The 20037-nt window shown below is 43.4% G+C and overlaps 1 protein-coding gene across 5 annotated transcripts; it reads right to left on the bottom strand.

Moving 5' to 3' along the window:
* Positions 1-4372: 4372 nt before the first annotated feature.
* On the bottom strand, positions 4373-20018 carry Ypel5 (yippee like 5). 5 transcript variants are annotated; one of them, XM_076559213.1, is made up of 4 exons: positions 19866-19978; positions 18641-18671; positions 8412-8576; positions 4373-6253 (listed from the first exon to the last, which is right to left on the bottom strand). In XM_076559213.1, the coding sequence occupies exons 2-4, from the start codon at positions 18647-18649 to the stop codon at positions 6029-6031; spliced, it is 399 nt and encodes a 132-aa protein (XP_076415328.1). In that variant the 5' UTR covers positions 18650-18671; positions 19866-19978; the 3' UTR covers positions 4373-6028. The 5 variants fall into 5 exon arrangements, with proteins under 5 accessions (XP_076415328.1, XP_006990753.1, XP_006990755.1 ...); XM_006990691.4 differs by lacking the exon at positions 18641-18671 and having other exon boundaries at positions 19866-20018; XM_006990693.4 differs by lacking the exons at positions 18641-18671; positions 19866-19978 and adding an exon at positions 18886-19015.
* Positions 20019-20037: the final 19 nt, after the last annotated feature.

The raw sequence follows: 20037 nt of genomic DNA, 5'->3' as shown, positions 1-20037 counted from the left end.
ACTGGACTTCCTTTGTTATAGGAATACACTTTAAATCTTCACTTGGGTTTTCAGAATTACTTTTTTTTTTTTTTTTCTGTTTTAAAACTGAGAAAATGGGTTTGGGGATTTAGCTCAGTGGTAGAGCGCTTGCCTAGCAAACGCAAGGCCCTGGGTTCGATCCTCAGCTCCAAAAAAAACAAAACAAAACAAAACAAAAAAAAAACAAAAAAAAAAACCAAAAACGAGAACATGAAGTTTCAAGAGGCTGACTTCAGGGGCTGGAGAGATGGTTCAGTAGTTAAAAGCTGGTCTTCCAGGGGATCTGGGTTGGATTCCCAGCACCCACATAACAGCTCACCAATGCCCCTAACTCTAGTTCCAGAGAATCTGATGCCTTCTACTGACCTCTATGGGTACCAGGCATGCAAGTGGGACACAGACCTAGATGCAAGCAAAACATCTGTACACATAAAATTAAGAATTAAAAAAATTCACTGATTTCCTGTGACTTTGGATTGCCATTATCAAAATGAAAGTCAATGTTGAAAAGTTTGACAATAGGTGTTGCTGTTGTTAAAGGCCTGTGAGGCATAAACACTGAGGCAAAGATGGCAGTGACGGGAGGGAGGTGTATCACAGATGGTGGAAACAGCAATTTGTATACTTGATATTCAGCGAAGTCTATCTTCCACATTTAACTCTGACTGCTAACCCCTGAGTAAAACAGTCCTTCACAGTAGCACCTGGTGAGTGGGCTAGTTTTGGCTGATTTCATAGTAAAAATGTTTTTCCTCAGTGTCAAGCTCGACAGGACCACCTGGTTTTAGCTCTTGCCATTCAGGTCTTTAGAAATATTCCCCAGCTCAACCTTTGAGTCCACCTTTCTGTTGTCCTGAAAGCCTACCTGAACACAGGACCTAAGCCTCAGGAAAGGAATTGGGAACCCTCTCCTTCCTTCTGGCATACTGACGGGTGTGTGTGTGTGTGTGTGTGTGTGTGTGTTCAGAAATGCCTCTGAGCACTTTGAAATTGTCTTGCAAGGGGGCAGGGATGTGGCTTATCTGAAGACAGAAAACCCAAGGTGTGACTGAAATTCTGAAACAGCTGAGGCTAACCTCCGGGCTGAGGGGCACACACAGCTGTGATATGACAAATCATGTTTGATAAAAATAGCAGCTCTGGTAAATGTTCAGGTAGATATGGTGGGACCCACCTTTAATCCCAGCACTCGGGAAGCAGAGACTGTCTCAATAGCCCTTCCCCACCAACCAACCAACCAACCAACCAACCAACCAACAAACAACCCAGATATAGCCAATAGCTAATAAGGGAAACTTGTACCAATTCTTTTCAGTTACCTTGTCTGGGGAACAAGGCTGGCTTTGTATGCACTTCACCACTGAAGTTGTGGCCAGTGACCTTTCATCTTTTCTTCCTTTCTGCTCCACAGTGGTAGAAATTTAGGAGCACTGAAGATTAGTGAAAGCAAAGCAATGCCAAGTGTCTGTCCCAGCAGATGATCAAAAGTCCTTCTAAGCACAGGTCAAGATGACAGTGTGATACAAGTGCAGACTGAATGCCTTCATTTCCGAAAGATCTAACAAACATGGTACACGTCAACCCTAGAAGGACTGAAGAGCTCACAAAGCAGCTGGTCCCTCTTCAGCTCAGCACAAAATTGGATTACAACCCGAAGAGCTGCTGAAGATTACTAAAATGAGAGAAAAGTAGTTCTGCCACAATTTGCATACTACCAATACATTTGTATGGCCTACATTTGCAGGCTATTCTAAGAATCACTTGAGAAAGGACTTTTCAGTCAGCCCTTGAAAAGGCTTAGAAGTTGACTTCCCGGAGTCATAAAGTCAATTAAGTTAGTCAACAGAAAAGACTAGTATTTAGATTGTACCCAGTGATCTTTAAGCTAGACGCCTCTATTTATCCATTTTAAGAGTCACTAGTGCTAGGATTTAAAGGTATGTGCTATCATGTCTGGCTCAGCATTTTTGTTGTTTTTCAAGACAGGGTTTCTGTGTAGTTTGGGTGCCTGTCCTGTAACTCACTCTGTAGACCAGGCTGACCTCGAACTCACAGAGATCCATCTGGTTCTGCCTCCCGAGTGCTGGGATTAAACTGGTGCACCACCAACCAGCCTGGCTGGCTCACCATTTAAGCAGGAAAAAGGTCAGATACTGTGACCCTCTAGCAGCAAACCTACTTTGTCCACATGGTAACATGGCAAACAGATTGTTTTGATTTTTTTTTTTAATACTTTGTATGAATTTCTCTTCCTGCCAGTGGCAAAATACCTGGCAGAAGCAACTCGCGAGCTGTTTACTTGGTCTCAGCCTCACAGGGTGCAGCCCCTTACAGTGGGGAAGGTATGGGTGACTGGAATGGGCTGGTCTGTGGTGGTAGAAGCTTGCAGTGCAGTGTTCACACCTCAGCCAACTAAGAAGCAGAAATTAGAGAGAGAAGCAGAGCTTGAGTATACTCTGTAAGGCCTGTACCCAGTGGCCTACATCAGCCAATGATGCGCCATGTCCCCGAGGTTTCACAACCTCCCCAAACAGTACCATCAGGTGGGGGCAAAGGGCTCACATACAAGAGCCTGTGATGATGGACATTTTAAATCCAAACAATACCTTAATAAGCAGTGATCCTCATATACTAACATTAGCAGACATGCTACTTTGAGAGTCTGGCTGAAAAAAAAAATGCCCTTCAGGACTAGAGAAAGAAAGGACTTACCTTACATATTTAACAGGCTTCCTAGGTAGTAATGTAGCAGGTGAATTTAAAGCTTGACTGTGTCAAGTGATGTCCAGGATCATAACCCTCAATAAAACCTTAGTGCATTATTTCTTGCCCATGTACATTTGAATTTGAGAAGTGTATTTTAAAATACAGAAGCCATTAGCCAGGTGGTGGTGGCTCACGCCTTTTTTTTTTTTTCCCCCAAGACAGGGTTTCTCTGTGTAGCTTTGCGCCTTTCCTGGGACTCACTTAGTAGTCCAGGCTGGCCTCGAACTCACAGAGATCCGCCTGGCTCTGCCTCCCGAGTGCTGGGATTAAAGGCGTGCGCCACGACTGCCCGGCCTGACTCACGCCTTTAATTCCAGCATTCAGGAGGCAGAGACAGGTGAATCTCTCTGAGTTTGAGGCCAGCCTAATCTACAAACCTGTCTTGAAAAACCAACTTGTGTGTGTGTGTGTGTGTGTGTACATACACATATATGCCATACAAAGGCTGGGCTCAGCAGGTAAAAGTGCTAGTTGTATAAACCTGATGGCCCAAGTTCAATTCTTGGAACCCATTTAAAAAGCTGGGAATGGTACCACACCAATTCCAGCACTCCTACCGTGAGACAGGAGGTGCAGTTAACTTCCCTGCCCCAGCACAGAATCATCCTTGTTTTGTGAAGACAAGAGTCTTATTCGAGCAGTAGCTCATACTGGCTTGGAATTGTCTTCAACCTAGGAAGGCCTCACACTTGCAGCTCGGCCTCCAAAGTGTTGGTATTACAGGTACGAACTACCATACCCATTTATTTCTGGTAACTAATGTTCCCATTTGATTTTTTGCAAATAATCCAATTAGACTAGATCCTTTAATTAAAAATTACCAGATGTTTTTTAAAACATTTTTCATTATGTGTATGTGTTGGGGGAGTACTGGGGAATGAGCTTGTAACCGCAACCTTCAGAAACCAGAGGTGGTGGATCTCCACTGCAGCCGAGTTACAGCAGTTTGGGCAGCCCGGTTTGGGTGCTCAGAACTAAGCTCAGGTCTTCTGAAGAGCAGTACTTTCTCCAGACCCTCCTCTAGTTTTTAAAACATCCTCAAAATGGAATTTTTGTTTTTGCAGTCATAGGGATCACACTCAGGTCTCCAGCACACCGAGCAAGTGCTCTGCCATGGAGCTACACCTTAGTCCAGAAACATGCAAGTTACTTAAATGAAGGTAACAAATGGCTTGTTGTTTAACCTGCCAGACACCTGAGTATCCTAATAGTGTGACATTTACTTATAATTATTAACTGAATTTTCATATTTACTAAGCCAGTTGCATCTATGGCAAATTGACCTAAGTTAATGATGGTAAAATTGGTGTTTTCAGTCATAAAGAAGAGTTAACTATTACTTTACCACTGTAAAGAAAAGCAAGGAATAGCTGTTCAAAAGCACAGAGGCAACTGGGTGTGGTGGTACACATCTAAAATCTCAGTAGTGAGGTCAAGGCCAGCCTACTATTAAGCAGCAAGTAAGTTCCAGGTCAGTCGGGGCTACATAGTGAGATGGCATCTCAAAACAAATAAAAATGATGTATTTAGAGATTTAAAATTACAAAGATGGTCACCAAATAGATCAATGAAAAATAAGCAGCAGTTCTGCACCAACACACAACAAAATATACTTTATTTTGACAGCAATGCACTCGGTGCTGCAGGTGAGGCATGCGACTAGGAGTCCGCATATCACAGGCCAGAGTGGAAATCCGTGAAAACAAATACGATTCTGAAGTCTTGAAGGTTTCTTTCAAGTTGAAGACAGAGTTGTGTTCACTCACTGAAAATGGACTATGATATTATCCCTACTCAATCAACAACCATGCCACTAACCAAGAGTGCAAAGCCAACTATGAGAAGCTTTAGTGCACTCAGAAATCACTTTTAATATCAATGACAGAAAGATTTCACTTATTCAACTCAGGCAAAAATCCTTCATTAGACCTGGAAGCTGAGCATACAAACATCCATCTGTTCATTTAACTAGCCGATTTCACTGTCCTTTATTTCACCAAAAGCAAGTACCAGTTTGCCCAGAAGTGGCTCAGATGAAGAAGCATATTCTAATACTTTGTAATGTCATACATTTGGGGCTAAGCTGGGTCAAATCTGACCCTTTCCAACAGAGGGCATCAAGTGCAGCTCAAACGCAATGGCTGAACTTCTAAGGGAAGAGGTGAAAAAACGATGCTAAGGAGAGATCCCGTCTTTTGATGAAACTATTAGGTGCTACAGACTTGTCAAAATCAACTCAAAGCGGGAAGGCTGAAACACTGGGAAGCAGTATTTTTAGATAAGCTGCTTCATTTTCTTCCCTTCTTTTAGAACAGATGCAGATTAATGGTTTATGCAAGGATGCACACTGACATTCTGCTCAACTGTTTTCTAAATGCAATACTGTGGGTTTAAACAGTATGCTTCCGTTTACACAAATACCTTATACATAGTCAATGCAGCTTAAGATTGAGAAGAAAACACTTTACCTCCTAAGAAATTCACTTATCAAACCTCTGCTCTTTTACACAGTATTTTTAGAAGTAACACAGGACAAAACATCCAACTATCACTTTATTTATATTACTATGCTTAAGTTACATGGGAAAGACAGCCAAGCAGTTCTGCCCCATTTCAGAAAGTTTCCAATCAACACCAAGTACATGGTGACAAGGAGCTAGGGAAGGTGACATCTGTGGGTCAAGTCTGACAAGGAAGAATGGGTTCTGGTGCTACAGTTCCTCTCCAACAAGAATATGGCACACTGGCCAGCACAAGCCATGCTAACACTGAGCCTCCAGCGCCAGGCACAGATTCGGATCTCTTCTTGAAGCTAGCAAATTAAGTGAAATAACTGGGTTTAAAAGAAAGTTTAAAATGAAGCCCAAATAAGTTTAAAAACCATGCTCTTGACATATTTTCTACTCAAAATGTACACAAAACACTCCTTTTCACTCTAGGAGCCCCAATTTTTTCCCCTCATATAGCCCACCATGTAGCTGCAGACTCTTATGCCTCAAGATGTAAACATAGGGAAAAAATTAACGGCATCTGCAAAATATTCTCTCTACAAACTGCTGTTGGATGGGAAATACAAAATTAAAAAAAAAAAGAGAGAAAGAAAGATTCCATCTCAAGATTCTCACACCCTCTTGTTCCGCAGTTCATGAATCCGACGCTGATGCTAAGGTGACAGTGTATGTAAGTAGATTTTTGTTTTCAGTGAAGGAGACCTGGGAAAAGATGGATTTATCTTTCTTCTTCAAGAGTTATCAGATGGTACATGCTCCTCAAAGCCTTCACTCTCTCGAACTAGTGCACGTTCCAGGATCACACGGCCTTCCTTATAACGCTGGCTGTCTTCAGTAGCAAACTCATAGATCCAGCCCAGTTTGCTATTGCAGTTTTTGCAGCTCACATCTCGAACCATGTGGCGGCCAGTGAGCATGACCCGATCTTGAACTTCACTGTACTGCAAGTTAACTACCTAAAAAACAATACATGTACACACACAAAAACGCTTGTAAAGTCATGTAAGGTTGTGACAATAGGAAATGTATGAGCCATTAAGTATTACAGAGCTGTGCATGCCCATGACCCATCCCAGTGTGGAGAGGCCGAGGCAGGAGGATCATGAGTTTGAGGTGAGACCAACCTCACCACACAGTGAGACCCTGCCTCAAAACAACAAACCACTGAGCAAGTGTAGTTACACCCGTGATAGCCACCTAGAGCTGGTCTGAAGAGATGCTGGAATAGCTAGGCCTGTAATCATAGTGTTTAGGAGGCAGAAGTAGGAAAGAAGGGGTTCAAGGCCAGCCTCACCCATATAGGTCAGTTTCAGGCCAGCCTGACGTATAGGAGATTCTGGTCTCAAAAACACCCCTGATACACACATAAAAAAAATAAATAAATAAAAAATAAAAAACAAAAAATACAGGTAAACATCTGGTAATTGCACTGTACTGGGTATCTAATTTGGGAATTTTTTTAAAAGAGTTCTTTTTATATGGAGGAGTGCTTTTCCCACATGTATGCACATGTGTGTGTGGTGCCTGTGGAGGTCAGAAGGCATTGCATCCCCTAGAACTAGAATTACAGATGGCTGTGAGCCTGCATGTGACTGCTAGGAACCAAACTTGGGTCTGCTGCAAGAGCTACTCGTTAACTGCTGAGCCATCTTTTCAGCCCCCAATCTAATGTAGTCTTTATATAGTACTAGACAAGTCCAAGTCTAGCCATTTATATATGGTAGTTATATTTCTGGTTGTTGTGAAGAAAAAGGTCTGGAATTGAAGCCATGAAATATATGTTTGGGTTCAATTGTTAATTCACTCTGTAGTGATGAATGTAAGATAATCAAAGAACCTGTCACAATACCATCAGTGTTCCATAAAGTGTCATTTTTGTTTCTGAAAACATACTCTATATATACAAACATGTTGGGCCAGGCTAAGCTACCACAAGCTATACAATGCAACACATTAGATTAAGGAAGTGCAAAGATAATGAACACAAGAATTGGATTCTAAAATAATCTGGAGAATGTCCAACCATTCTAAATATCCAACAATCCTCTAAGCTTTACTTTCCTCTAACAGATCAATAGTAAATAATTTTGGCTTTAAAGGTTACACAGTCTTAATTCCAACTACTTAGCCTTGACACTAACATAAAACCCAGACTATGAAGTAAATGAATGAGCGAGACTGAGACTGTTTACAGTTAACAGGCAGCTGGCCTGCCACAGTGTCACCTCATCCTGTGAACACACTATTGATTCTCTGAGAGAAGCTTCTTTACTCACGGAACAGAGCAACAATCTCTAATGAAAAGTTAATCTGATCTTCTAAAAGCACTCACTTGAGACAAGCCTAGATCTGTTTCTTAGTCTAAAAGATTTGGAAATTCAACTTTGCTAGGCTCCAGGGTGCACAGTCACATCAACTCATCTCAAAATAGGTCTAAAATTTCAAAGCCAAGCAGACTAGACACACATTTGCAAATCTGTAAATGCTTTTCCTTTTGGTAGATCCAAAGAAGCCAAATGATAATCAGAAAGCTGACTGGCAACCATTAATTATACAGCAAGAGAAGTTAGCTGGATTCGCTTCCAATAGATTAGCTGCAATGGCTACCTCCCTAATGGGCCAGTCAGTGACACAGAAGGGAGAGAAGATGGATATGTCAACCTCTTCTTCCAAATTCTCTAAAGTAACACATTGTTATACTGCATATTCCCCAAAGAGACAGGGACCCGTCCTTTTTTATTGCTGTTTTGAGACAGAGTCTCACTGTGTAGCTGAAGCTGATCCAACTGGCCTATAATTTCTCCAATTTGTGGCAATCTTCCTGCTTCGGCTTTCCAAGTACGGGGATTACAGACAGAAGCCATCGCACTCTGCCTCTTCTTCTTCTAACTCTTTATTTAGGCTTTACAAAAATAAATACGTAAATAAAATAAAATCATGTTCCAGTAATGTATCCCTGAAATCCTAGAGACAAGCTAACAGGCAGCCTCTTCTGGAGGCTTCAGCCGCCATTCTGTATTTCCTGGTATGTGTAAACTCTTGAGGGAATAGTCTAGTGTTGCGTTCAAATATATCCACTGAAGATATGTAAGAATGAAGCTTTTTTCGACCAACCTTGTTAAAAAGAAACGCTCTACCAGTGGCGCCTGTGAACCTCGTAGAGATGAGTTCTGAGCGGTTGGTCAGGATCGTATCACAGTTTGCACAAGAAAACAGACGGGTACCACCGATATGGTCAAGGAAGATTCTGCCCATTTTGAGAGCTAAACTTCTAAAAACCTAGAACAAATGGAAAAAGATAAGACACACATTATTAAAAAAAATTGGTAGCAGCTATTAGGGGAGGTATTATAGGTTATTTAAATACTATGATCTCTCTTTTTTTTCCCCTAGTACCTGTTCTGTGAAATACCTGACCCTGAACAAAGGGATTCAAAGTTCACACAGTAAACAAATAACCAAGACACCCCATAAACATGCTTAGTTGAGACTAAGGTTGGTGTGAGGAACAAACAAAAGGAAAATGGAATTTCATTAAAAAATATGTATCTATCTATCACTGGCACAGGTGGGCTGAAGAGATGGCTCTATACTCTTAAAACACTGACTGCTCTTGCAGAGGACTTGGGGTTGAATCCTAACACCCATATGAAGGATCACGACTGTAACTCCAGGTGATTCAATTTCCTCCAAAGGCACGGACCTACATGCAGGCAAAATACCCAGATACACAGTGTGAGCAAAGTGAGCACAGCACCAGCGTTAAGTCTACATTCTGAGCGTGTGGTATGTAATTTAAGGAAAGACTTGGAGGTATGGGGCAAAGGTGGGGTGATCAGATAAGAGCAGGTAACAGTACAATTTCAAAGAAGGAAGGGCTGAGAATATAGGTCATTGGTGGAACACCTGCCTGACATACTGGAAGCTCTGAGTTCTACCGCAGCACCACACACTACACACACAAATACAATGAAAATAAAAACAAGAGGGACCTGTGGCTTAAGAGGGAGAGGTGAGCTGACAGGTCTGTGGTCACTGCCCGGGGCAAACAGCACTAACTTCATCCAGTAAGTCTGAGTCTAAAGTCCATGGAGCCCTTACTTTAAAATTCACAATTCTGGGAGGGTTTCACCCCCACCCCCCACTTCACCCAAACAAGTTGACAGGTCAAAGGTTGCAGCTGTTACAGAATAGTAGCTGGAATGCAGTTCCACAAACTCTAAGACCAAGTTCTTCATTACCCTCCACTGCCTCCCCTAAAGAAGGGGGCATGGTGCCAGCCTAGCCAGCTTCAGGCTAGAGCTACCAGGACAGAAAAAGAGAACAGGGACTTTCCAGCTATGATGTAACTTAGCAGTAAGGAATTTTACTGATTACTGATCCAATAAATTACACAAGCACTAAAATCTTCAACCAACAAAGCTTTGAAACAAGTTTCTGAAACCAGGATAACACACACCTTAGTATTTTAAGAGTTACAGAAGGCAACAGATTCAATCCCTTAAATTCACTGCAATTCATTTCTCCTGAAGTATTTTTAAATCTCTAGAATATATGCCAGGTTTCATTTTAAAGTGTTTCTGGGTGTTATCAGTTTCCTGTGTTTCAAATGTTTACTAACATGTTCAGTGGTGAGCAGCTGATACAGCTGTCCTGTGTGTGTGGTGGTGGTGGTGGTGGGGAGAATCCAGACATATCTGTAGTACTTTCATTACAAACTAATAAGGAAGCTCTTTCTTCTTACATTTATGAACTTTTCCAGCCCTTAGACAATCCTGGTGTCATCAGAAGGGCCATTCTGAAGGGAAGAGCGGACACAGGAGAGGAAAACGGGTGAATGGATGAAACAGTATGACACACGTTAGAAATGCCATAATGAAATCCATTCTACAACCAAAAATACTAATTAAAAAAGAGAAACTAAGGCCAGGCGGTGGTGGCGCACGCCTTTAATCCCAGCATTGAGAGGCAGATCTCTGTGAGTTCAAGGTCAGCCTGGGCTACAGAGCAAGATCCAGGACACTTAGAGCTATTACAGAGAAAAACCGTGTCTCCAAAAAAACAAAAACAATTCAAAAAAGAAAACAAATATATTAAAGAAAAATCATCAGAGGCGGGATGTATCAGTTCATATTTGAGGTATGCTTGAGAAAGAGGGAGTTCCAGGGCAGCCAAGGCTACAGTAAGACTACTGGTTTTCTGTTTTTGTTTCCATTTTTAAAGGAACAAAAGCCACACTATGTAAATCCCAACACCAGACTTAAGCCATGGTCACACACACACACACACACACAGAGAGAGAGAGAGAGAGGGAGAGAGAGAGAGGGAGAGAGAGAGAGAGAGAGAAAGAGAGAGAGGGAGGGAGGGAGGGAGAGAAGGGGAGAGAGAGAGAGAGAGAGAGAGAGAGAGAGAGAAAGAGAGAGAGAGAGAGAGAACGAACACTAACTTAAGGCCTGTTAAGTTGAATTCATCAGCCCAGAGATACAGCAGTGAACAAAACACAAATTTCATTTGAACTATACAAGCTCTTATTAACTTTAAAAAGGTGAACTGATACTTAAAATTTGAGGAAGAGCCAGAATTGGTGATGGACCCCAGTAATTTCAGCAGTCAAGAGGCAGAGCCCCCAGGGAAACACCACAATTTTCAGGCCAGTTTGGTTTATTTAGCAAGTTTCTGTACTACAGAAAGAGACCCTGACTCAAACATAACTAAAATTTAGGAAAAGAGGACTGGAGATGTAGTTCAATGGTAGAGTGCTCATGTAGTGCTCACTCCTTACACCACAAATAAATTAATTAAAAATAAATGCAAGCCGGGTGGTGGTAGTGCACACCTTTAGTCCCAACACTTGTGAGGCAGAGGCAGGCAGATCTCCATGAGTTTGAGGCCAGGCTTATCTACAGAGTGAGTTCCAGGAACGCTAGGGCTAAACACAAAAGCCATGCCTTCAAAACAAAATCAAAACACAAAATTCTAGGTGGCTAAAGAGATGCTCAGCAGCTAAGAGCAGTTGGTGCTCTTGAGGACTCAGGTTCAGCTCCCAGCACCCACATCAGGAAGCTCAAAACTGACTGTAGAACCAGCTCCAAGGGCTCTGACACCCTCTTCTGGTCTCCATGATCACTCATAACCATGGCTGACCAAAGCATACATAAATCTTAAAGAAATAAGATTTGGGGGCCAGGCCGCGGCGGCCCCCAAATCTCTGTGAGTCCAAGGCTAGCCTGGTCTACAAAGCAAGTTCCAGGAAAGGTACAAAGCTACACAGAGAAACCCTGTCTCGAAAAACCAAAAAAAGATTTGGGGGGCAGGAGAGAGAGGTCAGTGGTTAAGAGCACTTACTTACTGCTCTTGCAGAGGACCAGAGTTCTGTTTAACTGCCTGTAACTCCAGCTCTAGATCTGATATCCTCTTATGGCCTGCAAGAGAACCTGTACACACGAGATACACACACACTCAATAAATAAAACAGAACCCTTAAAAACAAAATTTGGGTAGAAGCGCCTGTACTTTGAGGGGAGGGGATCAGGTAATGGAATAACACAACATATTATCTCATAGCAACTATGTTAAGCAGTTTACCATACTCTCCCATCCCAATTTATTTTTTCATTTAGCTTCAGCCAGAGTTTCTGGGATTTGTTTTAAAGGTAATTTTCTTTCCAACTTTCAAATATCAGACTTGATTTAACTGTAATGAAATAATAACTCTATTTCTAGATTGACCTTAGATGCTACTATGGAAGATGCTATGGTTCCAAACAAACTGTACGCCTTCTACCTACATCATTCTATCTTTGGCTCAGTATTACAGGAATAGCTGTGACCGACCATTTGGTACTGAGGGTAAACAGACTTAATATGCCTTCTTTCCTGCTTCAAATTCATTCTATTTTTTACTCTACCCAAGTATTTTTACTGGCTTCAATTATATGATTCATTACCAAGACTAAAAATATCTAGGAAGAACTTTATGTTCATGATTCCTGATTGTGATTGCCATTTACATATAAACATAAGTATTTGTAACTATAAAATGTAGCTTTTGTTTGCTAAAAAAAAGTTATGTTGTCAACAGAAGTAAAATCTCTGCATGGTCAGTAGATCCTGGCAAGCCTTAGCTTTACAAAGTTGGAAATGTAAAACAGTACTGAAGTACTAAAGCTGGCACCAGGCTGACATCAATTACAATCCCACTGCTGTATCCTGAAAGTCTGTGTCCCCAATGAACTTGTACACTGAAACCCAGTCACCAATGTGATGGCATCCGGGGAGTAACTGGGTCGGTCATAAAGACAGAACCCTCATCATTAGAGGATTGGGGGCCTTAAAGAGGCTCCATGGAGCTGTCTTGCCCTTCCTACCATCATGACACATCTAAAGGGGCATCAATGAACCAGGAAACAAGTCTTTACCGACACCACTCTGCTAGTGCTTTTTTCTTAGAACCATGAGAAATAAATTCCTGTTGTTTATAAATCACCCAGTAGTCACTTCAGTAATCTGAAGAAAGCCACTTTTTTCTTGAGGAGGAGACATTAAAAGGCTGAGAGTCATCACATTTGTCTGGACCTGAACAGTGTGAACTGTCTCAGACCTAAGCATGTTCAGTGTACAAGACACTGCACTTGGTACATATCATTTAACTGTGATAATTCTTATAGTAGGCATATATTATCCTACTTTTATAGGTGCAAAAATACAGCCCATGCAATTTCCAACAAGTAGCCAAAAATTAAAAAACTATAAACATAACACCACACCACTTACATCAGTTTGGAAAACCTTTTCTCTTTACCTTTTTCCACATGTATTCAAACACTCATCCCATCTAAGACTGTTAAAGGCCACAGTGTGTTTTAAACCCAGCACACACTCACAGATAATGCTACACTTACGTTGGATTAGTGCCACAAAATACAAATAGGGAATACAATTTAGCCACTACCTTCTAAAAACTCTACGAAACTGCTTCTCTATAAATGTTGAAACCTTTTCTTGGAAAAACTTGTGACAGGTCATGGTATGTAGTTGAGGTTGTCTTGAACTTATAGTATTTCAGCTTCCCAAGTGATGGGAATATAGACCTATGCCATCACGATTACCCAGAGATGATTCTTACAGAAAAACTAAACACCTTAGAGGCTGAGGCAGAAGTATTTGGAGTTTAATATCAGCCTGAGAAGTCCAGTGAAGTTCTGTCTCAAAATAAAACTTAAAAATAAAAGGGAAGGGGCAGAATGTAGAAAATGTCCGAGATGTGGCACCATGAAAGAGCATTCTGCTTAGCATATGAGGCCCAGGTTTGAATAATGGGGGTGGAGGGTTGATCCTAAAATTTTATTGGGCTAATAGCATGGCTCAGTGGTAGAGTGCTTGCTGGCATGTGAGAGGCCTAGCTTCCATCTTTAGCATCTCTTCAGAATATCAAAAGAAAACAAAAATCCCAAAGAGCTTATTAAGAAATACTTCATCATGTGATAACCTTGTCTACCGGTAAGTACCCCATAACTCCTTGTAACTCTATGAAGTTGTATCATCATCCCCACAAACTGGCTTTGCCTCTAAGATTCTCACAAACTAGTCTGCAGCTAGTCTCTTCTTCTAGTCTCTAGCAGCACCTTACTGTGTCCCATTGCAAAAAACATATCATTTGATACTTTTCTGTGCTCAAGTTCCACATATGGCTGAAATTAGGCCCCAACTAAGAGTATGGATTAAGTTATATTCACGATGCTCCTTCTACTTCAGGTGAAACCAGTACAATATTAGTCTGTGAGTCACACACAAGCACAGCCCTCCTGGCAGTACTTCTGCATAGTTCCGAGCTATAAAATCCTAAACAGGTCTAAGTATCAAACCTTGTTGCTTAACAGTTCATCTGCTATTATCTGAAGTAGTGAGGGACCAGGATGAAAATACAGTGAAGTTCATAGACAACTCAGGTATTTTACTGATTATCTTCAATTTCTTCTCCCACCAAAGAGCACCCTCACCCTAGAATTTCTAACTTCCATTCGCAACAGGAGATTCTAGTTAAGTAACTGTATCTCAGGATCTCCACCTTAAATTTTTTAATTATACAATTTATCTGTAAGTTTAAAAAAGAAAACTACCTTTCTTTCAAGGACCCATGAGACAATGTCCCTAAAAAGGAATGATTTTAAAAATTAGACATGATGGGTTTATATAAATCCCTAGTTTTCAGGTCATAAAACAATTATCAAAAAAGCCTGTTTGGCTCTTTTGAAATGTGGTATCTTATTGTTGGTCTGTTCTGACTCAGCAGTTAAGAGCATTGGCCACTCTTCCAGGGGACCTGGGTTTGATTCCCATCACCCATATACAGACTCACAACATCTGTAACTCCAGTTCCAGGGTATCTGATGCCCTCTTCTGGCCTCCACCTGAACCAGACACACAACTAGTGCACAAAGTACATGCAGGCAAAGTTCCCATGCACAGAGAATAAAATAAAACCCAAACCAAAAACACAGGGGTCAGCAAACCAGGGTCAGTTGGCCAAATCTAGATCATCTCTAACTCCCCACATTCTAAAAACAAAATTATTCTTCTAAAAGGTTAAGAAAACATCAAATATTTCAGTGGTGATAGTTTCTTTGAAACATAGCCAAACTCCTTCGTTTATACTTAACTGCTTTCTAGCCACCAGCAGAGTCTACATGGCTGGTATGGACTGGTGGCTTGCAACACTCAAACACCACCATCTCAGTCCTTATCAGGACAAGTCTATCCTGCTTAAGAACACACTGAGAGCCGGGCGGTGGTGGCGCACGCCTTAAATCCCAGCACTCGGGAGGCAGAGCCAGGCGGATCTCTGTTCGAGGAGTTCAAGGCCAGCCTGGGCTACCAAGTGAGTTCCAGGAAGGTCACAAAGCTACACAGAGAAACCCTTGTCTCGAAAAACAAAACAAAACAAAACAAACAAAAAAACCCGAACACACTGAGATAGGGGAAAAGATCTTCACTTAGAAAACAGTCTTTCTCAGAAAAACAGAAACTTGGCTGGCAGTCAGGTCTAAAGATCAGTAGGAGTAGCTGACAAATTACTGTAATTCCATTCCCATTTTCTTCATGGATTTTCTAGCTAAAATCATTGGCATTCTGAGTTGGGCTCAGTGGCTCAGGTCTGTAATCCCAGCATTCAGAAGACTGAGCACAGAGGATTGAAGTGAGAGTCCCAGTCTCAAAAAACAAAAATCCTTAGCTTTCCATAAACACTTGAGCATACTAAAGATCAACTATATAAATTAAAGATCATTCAAATCAGTAATACATACTCAGCCGCTGCCTCCTCACTTCACCCCAAGAACTTACACAGTATGCTGTAGATTATTTAAACTCTAAAGCCAGGTGCTATTTTTGTATTTCAAGCTCCCCCACCTTCGACACCCTTGTAAACTTTGACAAATTGTCCTGTTTCCTATGTAAAAAGGCAACAGCAATATCTCTGAATGAGAATTAAATGGAGATACTATATCCTGAGAAAAGTGCCCTGTATAGTGAATGCTAAATAAAAGTTGTAAAAGTACACTACACATCCCATTCCAACTCTGCCCCACTACAGATGTGAAAATAGGGTTCAGAATGGATACAAAACAGTAGCAATGAACAGCTTCGCCTCCTGTTAATTACAGCCATGTTAAGTATTCAGGTAGTAGAGATTATAAACAAGACGAAAGCTAGAAACCTAAGATTTCAAATTCTTAGTGTCTCAACTTTGGTCTTAAAATAGGTACCTGCCTTCCTTATAATTAATAATCCAATTTGGTCTCTATCCTGGCAAATGGATTTAGCCTAAGGAGGCACCATTTCCTAGCTCTAAAAATACGAAGGAGAACAATAGGCATCTATTTTCATTTGCACAGGACCTGGTGGAAAATGTCCACACTTCAGAAAGACTATTCCTTAGTTAAGGAATTATACCTTTGGGGCATTTCCACAAATACCCATCCCAGTGTTCCCAGCACCTCTGGACAGAGCAGAGGCGTGTTTGTTTGTTTGTTTGTTTTTCCACAGCACCAGATGGGGGAATATAAAGTGTGTGTCTAAGGAGGCTGGTACACAGGGTTTTAGTAGTGAAAGGGTTACAAAAATCTGCCCCTTCCAGAAGTAGTTTGTTTTTGATTCTGCTAAAATGGATTCACATGAAAACATGGTTGTCTATTTGGTTTTCAGTCTCTTCTCTCTAGAACAAAGGAAAGAACAAAACCCATAAAACTTTTTAATAGCTGGAATAATTATTTTAATAGTAATAAACATTTGATGCTATTACAGTTTCATTAACTATTTTCATAACAATTTGTAACAATATTCTACTTAAAAGTTACAAGGACAAACAACAGTTCAATCTATAAAATCTTTTTTTTTCTTTTTGTAATACTGAAAAATCAAACCAAATACATTGTGTGCTAGAAAAACACACTCCTACTACGATACAACCCAGCCCAATTTTCTTCCTTTTGTACTTGGTTAGCAAGAGCCAAGTTTCAATGACATAAGAAAGCCATTTCATCCTCTTACAGTCCAGTACAGTATCAAGTCACTCTGCTGGGTCAAAGGATGGCCTGCTTGTGGGACTGGGTCTTCATTTGACAGTAAGTAAATATGCCTGGTCTTCTCACCTAAGACAATGCCTTATTTTATGTTTTGTTAAGCAATTTCCATACTGACTATATTTCTAGAATACTGCTTAGTCATCATTAGAAAATAAGACCAGTCACATAACTCAGCAGCTAGTCATGAGTCAGCAAATAATCTGAGTTGGTCATCTCCCCAAAAACTTCTTGGCAAGACAAACATGTTCCCCTTGATTGTCATGATACAACACTGAAAGGTTCTTGCTGGATAGCTACAGTATAGTTTATGTGTTTTCTAGACTCAAGCGCCAAATAGCAAATTCATGTCTAGCTAACAGTTCCCAAATTACACATTTGTTACCACACAGCATTACCAGGGAAATGGTGTTAATTTACATAGTTATGTAACTGTCAAGGCACTACAAAACAAAGGATAATCTAGGTACAAATATACTTAGGACTACCTTCACATCTCACAAATGCACAGTTAGCAGTAGTTTCATGTCTCCTAGACTTTTTCATAGGGTTTGGGGTACATCTTATGTCCTTAATGCATTTAGACATTTTTATTAGACCTATTGAATTGTGTGGGGCACATGCAGATCAGGACAGCTTTGTGGAACAAGTTCTCTCAACCATGTGGGTTCCTGAACTAAGTCAGGCTGTCGGACCTTCATCAAGCACCTTCACTGTGGGGCCTCTTCCCTGCCCCCTTTTCCTTTTTATTGTTTCTAAATCTCCTCAGTGGACAGGGAAGACAAATGAGTCAAGGAAAAGTCCCAGTATTCCAACTAGGTGTTCTTTTAGAAGAAGCCACGTACATTTTATCAGGCATGCTCAGAAAAGTGACTGTTAAAAATCCAAGTTGGTTTCCCTTACAAATTGAATATATTTCATTGTGCCTTTCCTAGCGATAAGATAGTTGCTACACATCAACTAAGGGGAAATATCTCTACTGATCAGTAGGCAGGATGAGGGTATAAGGCGGGCATTAATTAACACACCTGGAGTCCCAGCACCAAGGACAACAAGGCAGAGTTTAAGGCCAGCCTGGACTATGGGGCCTGAGATTCTACTGAAAAACAAGTGCATTAGTTCTTTCCAAAGAGTACAAAATACCTTGGGCTCCACTACACACACCAAGTTGTGTGCATTTACACACACACACACACACACACACACACACACACACACACACACGCACGTCTGCCAAACTGCACATGCTCCATCTTCTTGCTATTTGTAAAAGCCCCAGGGCTGTTTTTCCTAAGCCCATCTGGCCAACATCAACCCACAGGCTTTTCATTTTCTAAGGCTAATATCAGTTCTCTTCAGAGTACTTCCTCCTTGCTCCTCCTGGTGTCTCACTGCCTCATCTTTGAACTTTCTGTAACACTCATTTCGTAACTTACCAATATTTAGCGTTGTGCTGTTTCTCAATTTCATTGGTCTGTAACCTTTTACTAAATTGGGAACGTCCAGAGAGAAGAATTCACATTTTCTGGCATCTCCTTCTTACCTAATACACTATAATATGCGATTCTTAGTAAAAGAACACATCACGGCACTTCACATCTGGCACAAATATACACCCTAGAAACACTGAAGAACTCGGTCTTTCACTATGCTGGAATGCAGCTGCAACCCTGTCTCTGCAGCCTGAAACACTGACTCCTATTATGCCTGCTACTTCACCGGCAAGTTCACTTATTTCCCAAACCAAGGTAAGCCTGGGCTTACTGGCACCATTTTTCCATCTGTCAAAGGACACCTGAAATTTAAAAAAAAAAAAAAAAATCCTCAGATTTCCAACGGGGCTCTGTCAACAGAAAAAAAAAAAAAAAGTTTAAAGAGAAATGAGCTGTACACCTCCCCTTATTGCCAGCCACTCCAAAGGGATTAAACAGTGTCAGGATTAAACAGACCTTGGTACTACGGCGGCTTCTCACGCCAGGCTGGCACTACGCGGTCATCCTCCTACCTACCTGGACAGCGGCGTGGAATAACAGGCTGGGCAGGGAGGATGCCCTACCTCCGCCAGCAGGGAGGAGCCGCGAGGTGGGCTCCCCCGAGAGCTTTGGGGGGTCCCCGCCAGGCCGCCGACTGCCCGCAGCCGGCCCAGCTGATCGCGCCCACGTGACGCCCGCCAGCCAATCGCCGGGCGCAAGGCGGAGAGCGCGGCGGCGGCGGCGGCGGCGGCGGCGGCGGCGGGGCCTCCACGGCACAACAAACACAGGCGGAACAGCTGGGCGGGCGCGGGCTCCGGGGTGCTGAGCACCCGCGGGCTCCCCAGCAGCGTCCCTCCCCGCCCCTCCCCGGGACGCCCAGGGTCCGAAGGGACCGGAGGGCAGTACGGCAGGGAGGCGGCTGGGCTCCTAGGCGGGCACGGCCCACCGCCGAGGCACCGGGACGTGAGTCCGGCCTCCCTCCCGCAGCCGCCGGCTGGGGTGCGAGCGCGGCCCTGGAGCGCGGGCCCGCGGGGCCGACCCGGAGCGGTGCCCGGGCGCGCCCCCGACGCTGCGGCGGCGGCGGCGGGGACGGCGGCCGTGGGGGCGGGGCGGGCGGAGGGAAGTCGTCCGGGGTTGGGGGGGAGGGTGTCAACCGGGCGAGCCGTCCGTCGGTCAGCGAGGGCGGCGGGTGGGGGGAACCGCAGGTCGCCGAGGGGGGTCGCGGCTGTTGCGGGCTCGCGGGGCGCTCGGCTGCGCGGCGGGGGCGGGCCGACGGCGGCCGCCGCCGCACCACGGCCTCACAAAGAGCGACGGCCCGGCCCGCGGCCCTAAAGTCCTCGGGGGCCCTGGGGGCCGAGCCGGGACCCCGGACGAGTGGCGCGACCGGGGCGGGGGGAAGAGGCACTTCCTGCCTGGGGCCCCCGCCCCGGGGCCGCTCCCCGAGGGCTTCGGAGCGGCCGGCCCGAGGGCTCCGAGTCCCCGCCGGCTCCGAGCCCGGCGCCGGGCGCCGTCCTCACCTGCGCGCTGGGGAGATCGGCGCTGCCAGCGGCTCTTTCGCTCCTCAGCTGGGTCGAAGCCCCTCGGCCTCCCAAGTCTTCAGGTTTAGTCAGGCCTTGGCCCCGCCTCTCCCCTGTCGGGCCTCGGCGTCAATCACCCGGCGTGGCCCCGCCCTCCCTCCAGGCGGCTCTC

The sequence above is a fragment of the Peromyscus maniculatus genome, chromosome 22 (genome assembly GCF_049852395.1).
Source record: "Peromyscus maniculatus bairdii isolate BWxNUB_F1_BW_parent chromosome 22, HU_Pman_BW_mat_3.1, whole genome shotgun sequence".
NCBI classification, from domain to species: domain Eukaryota; kingdom Metazoa; phylum Chordata; class Mammalia; order Rodentia; family Cricetidae; genus Peromyscus; species Peromyscus maniculatus.
This window is presented reverse-complemented; position numbering and strand designations above follow the sequence as displayed.